The sequence below is a fragment of the Theropithecus gelada genome, chromosome 14, assembly GCF_003255815.1.
Source record: "Theropithecus gelada isolate Dixy chromosome 14, Tgel_1.0, whole genome shotgun sequence".
Taxonomy (NCBI): domain Eukaryota; kingdom Metazoa; phylum Chordata; class Mammalia; order Primates; family Cercopithecidae; genus Theropithecus; species Theropithecus gelada.
The window spans coordinates 74,984,253-74,997,556 of NC_037682.1; the positions used below are offsets into that span (position 1 = coordinate 74,984,253).

At 38.6% G+C, this 13,304-nt stretch overlaps 1 protein-coding gene across 1 annotated transcript; it reads left to right on the plus strand.

The window, feature by feature from the left end:
- The first annotated feature begins 498 nt into the window (after nt 1-498).
- On the plus strand, nt 499-13,009 carry DDIAS (DNA damage induced apoptosis suppressor). The gene is made up of 4 exons (XM_025355963.1): nt 499-561; nt 6,787-6,948; nt 7,868-7,985; nt 10,061-13,009. The coding sequence occupies exon 4, from the start codon at nt 10,571-10,573 to the stop codon at nt 12,680-12,682; it is 2,112 nt and encodes a 703-aa protein (XP_025211748.1). The 5' UTR covers nt 499-561; nt 6,787-6,948; nt 7,868-7,985; nt 10,061-10,570; the 3' UTR covers nt 12,683-13,009.
- Nucleotides 13,010-13,304: the final 295 nt, after the last annotated feature.

Genomic DNA, 13,304 nt, shown 5'->3' on the forward strand with positions numbered 1-13,304 from the left:
ATTCGAAGACTTTGTCTTCAAGCTCTGAATTTCTTTTTTTTTTTTTTTTTTTTTGAGACGGAGTCTCGCTCTGTCGCCCAGGCTGGAGTGCAGTGGCCGGATCTCAGCTCACTGCAAGCTCCGCCTCCCGGGTTTATGCCATTCTCCTGCCTCAGCCTCCCGAGTAGCTGGGACTACAGGCACCCACCACCTCGCCCGGCTAGTTTTTTGTACTTTTTAGTAGAGACGGGGTTTCACCGTGTTAGCCAGGATGGTCTCGATCTCATGACCTTGTGATCCGCCCGTCTCGGCCTCTCAAAGTGCTGGGATTACAGGCTTGAGCCACCACGACCAGCCCCAAGCTCTGAATTTCTTTCTTCTGCTTGTTCAATTCTATTGCTGAGACTTTCCAGAGCATTTTGCATTTCTGTAAGTGTGTCCAATGTTTCCTCAAGTTTTTATTGTTTTTCTTTATGCTCTCTATTTCCTTGAATGTTTCTCCCTTCGATTCTTGTATTGTTTTTTGGATTTCCTTCCATTGGGCTTCGCTTTTCTCTGGTGCCTCGCTGAATTCTTTTTCAGGTAAATCATGGATTTCTTATTGGTTTGGATCCATTGCCGGTGAGCTAGTGTGATTTTTTTTTTTTGGAGGTGTTAAAGAGCCTTGTTTTGTCATATTACCAGAGTTGATTTTCTGGTTCCTTCTCATTTGGGTAGGCTCTGTCAGAGGCAAGGTCTAGGGCTGAAGGCTGTTGTTCAGATTCTTTTGTCCCACAGGATGTTTCCTTGATGTAATACTCTCCGCCTTTTCCTATGGATGTGGCTTCCTGTGAGCCGAGCTGCAGTGATTGTCTCTTTTCTGGGTCTAGCCATCCAGCAAGTCTATCTGGCTCCAGGGTGGGACTCAGGATTTGTCTGCACAGAGTCCTGTGATGTGAATTGTCTATGGGTCTCTCAGCCACGAATACCACACAGTATTTGGGGTGTCTCCCAGGTCCTGCAGGAGCAGTCCACTTCCTTCAGAGGGTCTGTGGGTCCTCTTGGGATTCCTGTTTGTTCTTGCAGTTGTTCTGGAGCTAAAATTCATGACGCGAGCCCCTACATGCTGCTCTGTCCGTCCGAGTTGGGCTGCAATCTAATCCTGCCTCCCATTCGCCATGATGATCTAAATCCTGGTACTTATCTTTTCTACTGTTGTTTTTGCTTTCCCCTTTTCTTACTTGAAATCAGTTGTACGCCAACATAGGAAATAGAAATTCTTCATGTTCATTTCCCCATTGCTATAGCACAGCAAGTTTATGACAGAGGATTTCCATGCTCTTGCCTTTGCAGAAGATCTTAGAGATGCTGAAGAACAGAGAGGCCTCCCTAAATATTTTCTTTGAACCTGAAATTTTTAGTGACTGTAATCATAATAAGTATTTTGTGCTTTATGGAATTAACTTTTTTCTTTTCTTAACCTCCAAGATAAGATCAGTAGATTGAAAGTAGTTTTCAATCTATAGGTATTCTGCAGAGCCTTGGCGCTCCATGGAAGTGCTTCTGGAGGGAGATGGGATTAGAGTAGTAATAGTGCGTAGTGCTGAGTAGTAGGAAGGACTCCAGGCCCCCAGGTTAGTTTCAACAAGATCTGTATTCTCATCCTTATATTAGTGTTCCAAGTTAAATTTCATTCAAAAGGGGATGTCATTATATAAATATACAAACATAGACATACATCTATAAAAAAAAGTGTACAAAGTTAGTTCGGTCCGTCATGAGAAGCAGTAACTACACATACACACACAATAGTGTATGTCTGTACTCTCCCCAAAATTATAAGCTGGAGAAGGGATTTGTTTATCCAGACAAGCTATCCATCCAGCCCAAACAGAGAGAAATTGCCCTTCTGGGTGACTAATGGGACTCATAATCCCTTTTAGCCTAGAAATCCGTCTCTAACACTAATAACTTTTTTTTCCTGTCTTAAAATAGGACTCATCGCTCAGAGACTACTATCCTCTCCCCCATTCCCAAGTACCCAAAGAGCTTATATCATTTACTTAAGCAAGTCAAATTTAATTTCACACATATAGATCATAGTTTTCTTATTTTGTGGGGGAAGTGATATGTGGAAGCATTAAGAGATATGTTTTTTAAAATATGTCTCATTACTTTGTGTATATTTAATCTGGGTCTATAAACTTGGAAAAGGATATTATATAATCATATAGTCAGGATATTCTTAAACTGGAATCTGTGGATACATTATAGGTGTGTATGACTCCTCCAGTCCCTAAAATATGTAGAATATTGTGTTCATATATGTTTTTTGGGGGGAGAGAGTGAGTCCATTGCTTTCATCTGATTTTTTAAGGTTTTCAAGACTAAGAAAACATTAATCCAGTTCTTCTACATCTGGGCTAAATATCAGGACACTAGAAAAATAAATCAGGCTGGGCGTAGTAGCTCATGCCTGTAATCCCAGCATTTGGGAGGCCAAGATGGGAGGATTGCTTGAGTCCAGGAGTTTGAGACCAGTCTGGGCAATGTAGTGAGACCCCATCTCTACAAAAAAAAAAAAAAAAATTAAAATTAGGCTGGGCTCAGTGTCTCACAACTGTAATCCCAGCACTTTGGGAGGCCAAGATAGGCTTGAGTCCAGGATTTTGAGACCAGCCTAGTCAACATAGTGAGACCTATCCTCTACCAAAAATAAACAAAATTAGCCAGACATCATGGCATGTGCCTGTAGTCCCAGCTGCTCAGGATTCTGAGGTGGGAGGATCACTTGAGCCTAAGGGGTCAAGGCTGCAGTGAGCTGAGATCATACCATTGCACTCCAGCCTGGGCAACAAAGCAAGACCCTGTCTCAAAAATGAATAAAAATAAAAAATAAACAAATGAAACTCAGTGTTTTAACTGGGATCAAACAAAAAAGATAGCAAATTACAGCCATTATTTCAGATAGATCCTTTCAGAGGCTCCTTGAACTCAAATCTGTTTTCGTAATTCTAAGGCATTATTTGCCTTTTCACTCTCAGTCTCTCATGAGTGCATAATGGAGTTTCCCAGAGGCTACATAACATGTACTATCACAACAGATTGAGCAGAGAAGCAGATATGAGAATCCAGCTGTCTTTTTATGAAACCAGACATTAAAGAGATTTGCAAAATGTGAAAAAATGCTGGTCTCTTCTTACTAATTTTTAAAATTTGAAAAATGTAACTTTTTCATAAAAGTATGTTTTCTGTGTTAACCATGTAATGGGTCTGTTTTTAATGAATTAATATTTTTTTGATTTCTCAGTTTTAATTTCTCACTTTCATTTAATTTCTCATTTCATGAGAAATATAAATAGAGGCCAGGTGTGATGGCTCACGCCTGTAATCCCAACACTCTGGGAGGCTGAGACAAGAGAATCACTTAAGCCTAGGAGTTCAAGAGTAGTCTGGGCAACACAGTGAGACCCCCCCATCTCTAAAAAAAATTTTAAATTAGCCACACATGGTGGCATGTGCCTGTGGTCCCAGCTACTCAGAAGACTGAGGCAGGAGGGTCTCTTGAGCCCAGGAGTTTGAGGTTACAGTAAGCCATGATAGTACCACTGCACTCCAGCCTGGGCAGCAGAGTGAGACCCTGTCTCAAAACAAACCAAAAAAGAAATATAGACAGATACAAGATGAACAAGTTCTGTGGATCTAATGTACAGCATGAGTGGTAATGTATGATGTGTTAAATAATTTGACTATAGTAGCCGGGTGCAGTGGCTCACTCCCAAAATCCCAGCACTTTGGGAGGCTGAGGCAGGCGGATCATGAGGTCAGGAGAGTGAGACCATCCTGGCTAACACGGTGAAACCCTGTCTCTACTAAAAATACAAAAAATTAGCTGGGTGTGGTGGCGGGCGCCTGTAGTCTCAGCTACTCGGGAGGCTGAGGCAGGAGAATCACTTGAACCCAAGAGGTGGAGGCTGCAGTGAGCCGAGATCGCACCACTGCACTCCAGCCTGCCCAATAGCAAGACTCTGTCTCAGAAAAAAAAAAAAAAAAAAAATTGACTATGGTAATCATTATACAGTGTATACATATTTCAAATCATCATGTTGTATACCTTGAATATATTCAATCTTTGGCAAGTAAATTATTTTATTTTATTTTATTTTATTTTATTTTATTTTATTTTTTTGAGACAAGGTCTGACACTCTCACCTCCAGACTGGAGTTCAGTGGCACAATCTCAGCTCACCACAACCTCTGCCTCCTTAGCTCAAGCAATCCCAAGTAGCTGGGGCTACAGGCGCATGCCACCACGCTCGTTAATTTTTGTATTTTTGGTAGAGACGCAGTTTTGCCATGTTTCCCAGACTGGACTCGAGCTCCTGAGCTTGAGCAGTCTGCCCGCCACAGCCTCCCAAAGTGCTGGGATTACAGGTGTGAGCCATCACACCTGGCCCAAGTAAATATTTTTGAATAAAAAAAGATAGCTATTATTCACATAAACAAAAGCTCTTTGATATTCTCTATAATTTTTTAAGAGTATAAAGGAGTGCGAAATCAGAAAGTTTGAAAACTGCTATTCTGTATCAAATGACATTTTAGAAATAGGGGTGCCTCTAGAAGTTAGGGGACAGTGATGTGAATATGTTGTCTATGTCCTTGTTTCTCGAAGTATGGCCTAAGGTACATCTGCATCAGCATAACCTGGGAGCTTATTAAAAATGCAGGATCTTGGGCCTCATCCCAGACTTCCTGAATCAGAATCTTCATTTTAACAAGATCTCTGGATGATTTGTATACATATTAATGTTTGAGAAGCTCTAATCTATATTACATCCCACTAACATTTATTTCAATCCAGCATCGTTCCTAAAAGGATGAAAGGAAACTATATAAATAAATATCTTCATTATACATATGTACTTTATAAAAACATATATAGTTTAATATGTAAATGCATTAACACTAATAGACATAGTCTTTTGAGGCTATTATTGATATTGTCATTGCAAGCAATTCTTTATTTTAACCATTTGGTCCCACTGTTATCATATCATAATATCAGAACTTCATGATATGAGTTCGCAGCCTTGGGTTTGGGTCATATATTTACCAACTTTGTCATCTCAGATAAAAATTCAAACTAATTTCTCTATTTGTAAATTTTACGTATAAAAATGAAATAATGTATGTTGAAAACATTTGTAAACTTAATGCTAATGCATATTAATTAGTCTAAGTTTTGCTAGGAATTTTACATTAGACATGTATGCGTTATTATTGCATAGCCTTTAAAGAAATTCCAATAAATATTTTAAACAGTTCATTTCACTAGAGTTTGGTACTAATGGAGTTTTTTCCCCTAGTGAGTCAATTACCTTTAATTCATTCTATGGCTAACCTACAGCACAAACTCCAGCAGATTTGTGTAGGATTATATGAATGGGTTGGTATAGATCCATCCTCAGTATGGCAGAAGAATCATAGCACAGATCTAATAAAGGTGAGTCACTTTGAGAGCTACAGATTTTAGACTCCCCCTAGTGGCTATCTGGCAACAATCAAATTTATACAACTATCTTTCACCTTGCTTTCTGTTTGCCTTTTGCCACTCTTTAAGATCTTTAGCAACCTGAAGAAAAAACAAAATTCTAGTATTAGCCATTACCGTAAAATGTTTTTAGGTGCTTGTTGTATTTCAAAAAAATTTTTAGACTATTCTGTCTATTAAATAAAGTTAACATAACTGAGGGGGTGGAAATTAACATGAAAGATAGAAAGCAGAGTTATAATACATTGCAAACTAGAAAAGAAGGAAACAGTACAAGTGACAGTAATTATCACAATACTTAATATAATTATGAGGGCGAAGCAGACTAACACTAATTTCACAGTATTTGCACTAGACCCTTTATTTGTCTATTTTAATCCTTCTTCAGCCCTGGACTTTATAGATGAGGAACTCAAGAATTTAGTAACTGTCAGACAATGAGTACATGGCAATAGAGTTACACTGCCATGTAGATGTGTACTTTTTCTACTAGAAAGCCTTTAGCCACCATTACATATTGTCTTAAAAAAAACAAGTTAAATTGCGTGGTTTTCATATACAGTTTTATAATCTGGTAAGTTATCAACATATTCTAATGAATTAAAGAAAGTAATTTTCATTATGGTGAGAAAAATGCAATTAAGTGCTTTGTGTATAAATAGGTATTAAGTATTTTGAGATTATTTATTGTTTGTCCTCTCTTTTTTTTTTTTTTTTTTTTTTTGAGATGGAGTGTAACTGTTCCCCAGGCTGGAGTGCAGTGGTGCGATCTTGGCTCACTGCAAGATCCGCCTCCCAGGTTCACATCATTCTTCTGCCTCAGCCTTCTGAGTAGCTGGGATTACAGGCGCCCACCACCACGCCTGGCTAATTTTTTTGTATTTTTAGTAGAGACAGGGTTTTACCGTGTTAGCCAGGATAGTCTAAATCTCCTGACCTCATGATCCACCCACCTCGGCCTCCCAAAGTGCTGGAATTACAGGCATGAGCCACCGCGCCCGGCCTTTTTGTCCTCTCTTTCATGCACAGTTCTCCTTTAGTTTTCTATCAATTTGGTATGTATTTCTATCAACTTGGGGCTATTTAAATCAGTAAAGCTGACTATTCTGAATAGAGAAATTTAAAAGAAGTTGATCTGAAAGAGTTTAAGAAGAATTTGAGTTGTGTAGGAGCGTTTATACACAAAATGTTATTTTAAATTTTTACTCTTCTGGAGTTTTCATCATATGAAAAACATTTAATGAACATCCCCACACTTTTTTCCACCACTTTTCTAGGTCTAAGTGTCCGAAATGTGGCTGTACTGGTGAATCTGGAAATGCCAATTACAGATACAAACTTTCCTTAAAAGTTGCAGAATCAAACAAATTGTTTGTTATTACTGTATTTGGAAGTTGCTTAGATACATTTTTTGGTATTACTGCCTCTGGTTTGCACAGGTAAGAATACTTAAAACATCCTTTTTTCCTGACTGCCCTTAGAATTTGAAGATACAAGTTTATACGGCAATATGCATTTTTGTAAAAAGATGATCATTCAACCCCAGATCGTCAATTCCTTTAAAGGACAAGCAACTAAGAAAGATGTTTATTCCCTGAATACATATTATGATGATGTTAAAACAGTCTCCTTTTATTTAGGGTAATTAATCTGTAATTAGAATATTAAATTATAAATCTCTAATCCAAGTTACAGAAATAGAGGCTAAGAAAGTAACATAATTTCAGATTGAAGGATTATCCAAATTGAGGTTAGCATTCAAACAGTTAAGTTCCCCCTAAGGCAGGAGAATCTATTTGAGGGAATATTTGCATATCAGAAATTGAAGTTTTGTTATTTTTTTATCTGTATTGCAACTTTATTTGCATAGTTTGACCCTTTATGACATTGTCCTGAGAATATAAAGATAAACAATTAAAGCTTTTCTTCCCCTTCAATCTTCTGCCCTCCTCCCCTAATCACTTACAAGAAATCTATGTCCACGTTTTTGTGCTTGAGACAATAAAGGGACCACAACCAGGATTATCAGAGAAAAGGGAAGACTTTTTCCTGCTTTGAAGTGAAGGACTAGAGATCCCACCACTATTTGCACTGCCACTTTTATTTTTCCCTATAATTATTGCTGGGCCTGATGGTTAGTCAGGTAACTACTTTACTCACACTTGATCAATTGGTTTTCTTGGTTTTTCTGTGCTGTGAGAAACTAGAGAGAACAAACTGCCTGGCTCTTAAAGTCACTTTTTTTTCCTCTATAAAAGATTCATGCTGCATTTTCAAATTAATCGTGTCTCTGACTTTATGGCAAGTTAAAATTTCAAAGTTTATTTCTTCACTTTTTTTTTTTTTTTCCCAATCAAGGTACATTCAGGATCCTAATAAAATTCCAGAAACACTCGACAATGATACAACTCAGAATCTATTAACTAAAGCAGTTGAAACTTGCTTTGTTGGACAAAGCTTTATTTTTGGAGTGACGGTAATTGAGACTAACTTTCTTTTTAATAATCTGTTAACATTTCCATTATAATGAATTATGTGAATTTTCTTTTTTTTTTTTTTTTTTTTTTTGAGACGGAGTCTTGCTCTGTCGCCCAGGCTGGAGTGCAGTGGCCGGATCTCAGCTCACTGCAAGCTCTGCCTCCCGGGTTTATGCCATTCTCCTGCCTCAGCCTCCCGAGTAGCTGGGACTACAGGCGCCCGCCACCTCGCCCGGCTATTTTTTTGTATTTTTAGTAGAGACGGGGTTTCACCATGTTAGCCAGGATGGTCTGGATCTCCTGACCTTGTGATCCGCCCGTCTCAGCCTCCCAAAGTGCTGGGATTACAGGCTTGAGCCACCGCGCCCGGCTGTGAATTTTCTAAATAGTTGTTAGGAGTTCTATAAATGTGAAGGCCTGTGGAAACACTTTAAACTACTTAAAAATAGCCTATAGGTGGTCTGTTAAAACACCATGTGTAACAACTTCCTCTTTCAAAAGTCAGGGGAGCCTACTTCAAATGCTTTCAGAGCTTAAAAATATACATTTATTATATATTTAGAAATGTTAGATATGGCCGGGCGCGGTGGCTCAAGCCTGTAATCCCAGCACTTTGGGAGGCCGAGACGGGCGGATCACGAGGTCAGGAGATCAAGACCATCCTGGCTAACACGGTGAAACCCCGTCTCTACTAAATAGTACAAAAAAAAACTAGCTGGGCGAGGTGGCGGGCGCCTGTAGTCCCAGCTACTCGGGAGGCTGAGGCAGGAGAATGGCGTAAACCCGGGAGGCGGAGCTTGCAGTGAGCTGAGATCCGGCCACTGCGCTCCAGCCTGGGCGGCAGAGCAAGACTCCGTCTCAAAAAAAAAAAAAAAAGAAATGTTAGATATTTGTTTTTGGTTGTTAGTATTTATTTTGCCCTCCAGATTTTGTTCAAATTATATAGTAAAACTTCCATCGATTCTCTAGCTTTTTAATTCTGTCATCTATAAAAAGAGAATAATGGAACACTGAAGGCAAACTATCTGAGTATTGATAGGAATACTAAAACTAGATTAAGAAATATGGTCTTAAATAATTATAAAAGTGACTGTAGAAGAAGTTAAAAAATGTATTGACTTTGAAGGAGTAATAGTTTTCTGTCTCATCTATGCTAAAGGGAACAAAGAGACATTTTTTTCCACACTGAAATCAGGGTTTTAAAAGAGGAAATAGAGCACTCCACAACAGAAGAGTGAGAAAAATCCAAAAGGAAAGTAGAATCAGCGGCTACAGAGCTTTACTTTGTGAAAATCATAGACAATCCTTTTCTCTCCTCTCTTCTTCCCCCTCCCCTTTTTTCCCCTCCTCTCCCTTCCTCTCTTTCCTTATTTAATGAGAACTATGATCGTTGCCATTTATTGAGCCACTACTATTTTCTAGGCACTGTGCAGTTTTCCATTTTATTACTAAACAGTAATCTTTATTTTTATTTTATAAATGAGAAAACTAAGACCCCGAGAGGTTAAATAAATTGTCCAGTCTCAACACTATTAGTAAATGCTGGAACTAGGATTTCTTCAAATCAGTTTAAACAAGCTCTTTACTCTAAGGTTTATATTCTTTTACATACGCTACTTTGCCTATAACTCTAACAGAATCAGAATTGGAATTGGGGGGTGGGGGTAATAGTTGTGTCTGTTTTAACCTTTTAAATCTGTTTGTTTATTTTATTTTTGAGACAGGGTTGCACTCTGTCACCCAGGGTGGAGTGCAGTAGCAAGATCATGGCTCACTGCAGCCTTGACCTCCTTAGGCTCTGGAGATCCTGCCACCTCCGCCTCCTGAGTAGCATGGCATACACCACCATGCCCAGCTAATTTTTGTGGGGGTATTTTTTTGTGGAGACTGGGTTTTACCATGTTGCCCAGTCTGGTCTCAAATTCCTAAGGCTCAAGTGATCTGCCTGCCTCAGCCTCTCAAAGTGCTGGGATTACAGGCATGAGCCACTGTGCCTGGCTAAATCTCTGTTTCATGTTTTAAGTAAAAGGAAGACAATTTTATTCTTACTTAAATTTCTTTACTTCTTTCACAGAATTTTGAAAGCCACCCTGAACAAGGTGCAGATGCCAGTAACTTCTTACAGCAATGCTCTGACCACAAAAGAAAAGCCAGATCACTAGTGGCTTGCCAGATTGTTCTACCGGACCCAGGTGTTGCAGGCTTTACTGTCATTGACTACTTCTGTCAACTTCTGCAGACTTTTAATTTCAGGAAACTTCAGTGTGACTCTCACGCACCTAACAATCACTTACTTTCTTTAGATCACTCAAATAGTGATCTCAGCAGCATATATACTTCTGACAGCACTTCTTATTTTTTCAAGTCCTGCAGCAAGGATACTTTTTCAAAATTCTGGCAGCCATCACTTGAGTTCACTTCCATTGTTTCAAAGCTAACAGATAATGATGATTTTTCAGCTTCAGAACAAAGTAAGGCCTTTGGTACTCTTCAGCAGAACAGAAATTCCATCTCCATTGTAGAGGCCACTGGTTCCAGTAGCTGCCATGATCCCATTCAGCATTCATGGAGCCTTGTTTCATATATGGATAAAAAGAGTACAGCAGAAAAGTTGGGTAAAGAACTTGGCTTACAAGCTAAGGAGCTGAGTGCAGTTCACAGCAGTCATCATGAAATTGGAGTTAATGACTCTAATTTATTCTCTTTGGAAATGCGAGAGCCCCTTGAGTCAAGTAATACAAAATCCTTCCACAGTGCAGTGGAAATTAAAAATAGGTCCCAGCATGAGCCACCATGTTTCCAGCATCATGGTATAGATACCCCCACTAGCCTTCAAAAGAGGTCTACATGTTGTCCACCTTCGTTAGTCAGACTTGAAGTGACAGCCAGCAATTCCCAAGATGGTGACCCTCAAATTTGGGATGATCTGCCATTCTCTGAAAGCTTGAACAAGTTTCTGGCAGTTCTTGAAAGTGAGATTGCTATAACCCAGGCAGATGTCAGTAGTAGGAAGCATCATGTAGATAACGACATTGATACATTTCATGCAGACCACAGCAGGTTATCTGTGACTCCCCAGAGAACTACTGGAGCCCTGCATACACCACCTATAGCTTTAAGATCATCACAAGCAATAGTCAAAGCAAACTGTAGCAAAGATGACTTCCTTTTCAACTGTAAAGTAAATCTAAGTCCTAGTGTTGAAAAGGAGTCACAACCAGATAACAAAGTAGAGGCTGTCTCTGTAAATCATAGTGGAAGAGGTATGTCAGAGTATTTTCTACCAAATCCTTACCTGTCAGCTCTGTTTTCATCTTCAAAAGATTCAGAAACAATAGTTACTCTTAAGAAGACTATCAGAATCTCACCACCCAGGGATGAAATTCTGTTTAGGCCCAGTACTTCAGAGAGTGACCATTTTAGTCTAAATAACAAATATTTGAATGGATGTGGAGAAAAATCACTTTCAGTAATGAATGAAAAGTTGACAACTCTATGTTCTAGGAAGTACAATGATGTCTCTGATCTTTGCAAATTAGAAAATAAACAATATTATAGGTGGTCCAAGAACCAAGATGACAGTTTTACAATTTGCAGGAAACTTACATATCCTTTAGAAACTCTTTGCAGTAGTCCAAATAGAAGTACAAATACATTGAAAGAAATGCCTTGGGGACATATCAATAACAACTTAACGCAGAGCTATTCTATTGGTTATGAAGGTAGCTATGATGCCTCTGCTGATCTCTTTGATGATATTGCTAAAGAAATGGACATTGCAACAGAGATTACCAAAAAATCACAGGAAATTTTGTTACAACAGGGAACGTCTTTGGCAGAAAGTCATCCTTCAGAGTCTGATTTTTCACTGAGATCACTTTCTGAAGACTTCATCCAGCCTTCACAAAAATTATCCTTGCAAAGCATTTCTGGCTCTAGGCGTTCAAGAACCTGCTCTCCAACACCTCAATTTCAATCAGATTCAGAATATAATGTTGAAAATAGTCAAGACTTTGTTCCATGTTCACAGTCAACTCCAATTTCAGGATTCCACCAAACAAGAATTCATGGGATAAACAGAGCTTTTAAAAAACCTGTATTTTATTCAGATCTTGATGCTAACTATGAAAAAATAAGGATTTTCCCGGAAAATGACAAACAGCAAGCCAGCCCAAGCTGTCCAAAAAATATAAAAACACCTAGCCAGAAAATCAGAAGCCCTATTGTATCTGGTATTTCACAACCAGAAGTTTTCAATCCCTCTCCTTTTGCTGAGTGCCATGAAACTGATAGTGATGAATGGGTCCCTCCTACCACACAAAAAATATTTCCTTCAGATATGCTTGGATTCCAAGTCATAGGTCTAGGGAAATGCCTTGCTGCCCATCATTTCCCTGATCAAGAGTTACCAAGAAAGAAACTGAAACATATTAGACAAGGAACCAATAAAGGTTTAATTAAGAAGAAATTAAAGAATGTGCTTACAGCAGTTGTTATGAAAGAGAAAACTCCTAAATATAACTGTAAAAGTTCAGGCTGGATTTCCAAATGTCCAGACATTCAAGTCTTAGCAGCACCTCAGCTGCACCCTATTCTTGGACCTGATTCTTGTTTAGAATGTTGCCTTCCATTTTCAGAAAAAGGCCCACCTTCAGTGTGTGATACTCAAAGTGCTTGGTCACCTGAATTGTTTTAACAAAAAGTCACCTGAACCCAATTCCTGAACTTTTAAATCTGTTTGGAAATGTTTGCCTTCAGGGGTATGGAAAGCATTCCTTACATTTTGAACACTTGGAGAGAAGCAAATTGAAAAAGAGGACTGTGCTGGGTGCTACTGTGCCTTTTAAAATATAAAGCCATTGTTTTCCCCAGGTTTTATCTAGAATACTATGATTAGGTAATTGAGCACTTTATCTTATACTGTTTATTTTACTTTAATAATATTGTTAAGATTGTTTTTGAAAGTATTAATATTTGTTAAAATCACCTATACATCCAGAAATAAAGCCTTTGCAAACCAAAACTTAATCTTTTTTAATTGTTCAGCTCAGACCAGAAAATGCCTGTTATATTATAGGCCAATAAGTGTGCTGAGTTTGGGATAGAAAGCTACAAGATCACTGATCTCAAAATATTTTAGTCTGCTGGAAAAGACAGACAGATAAACAGGTAATTTCATACAGTGCAGAAAATGCAATGATATGGGTTTGTAATGGGCATGACAAACATTTATGTTGCTGTGGGAGCATGGAAGAAAAGCAGCTAACCCATCAGTGAGCTGAGGGTAAGAAGAAACAAAAAAAAAAAAAAAAAGATTT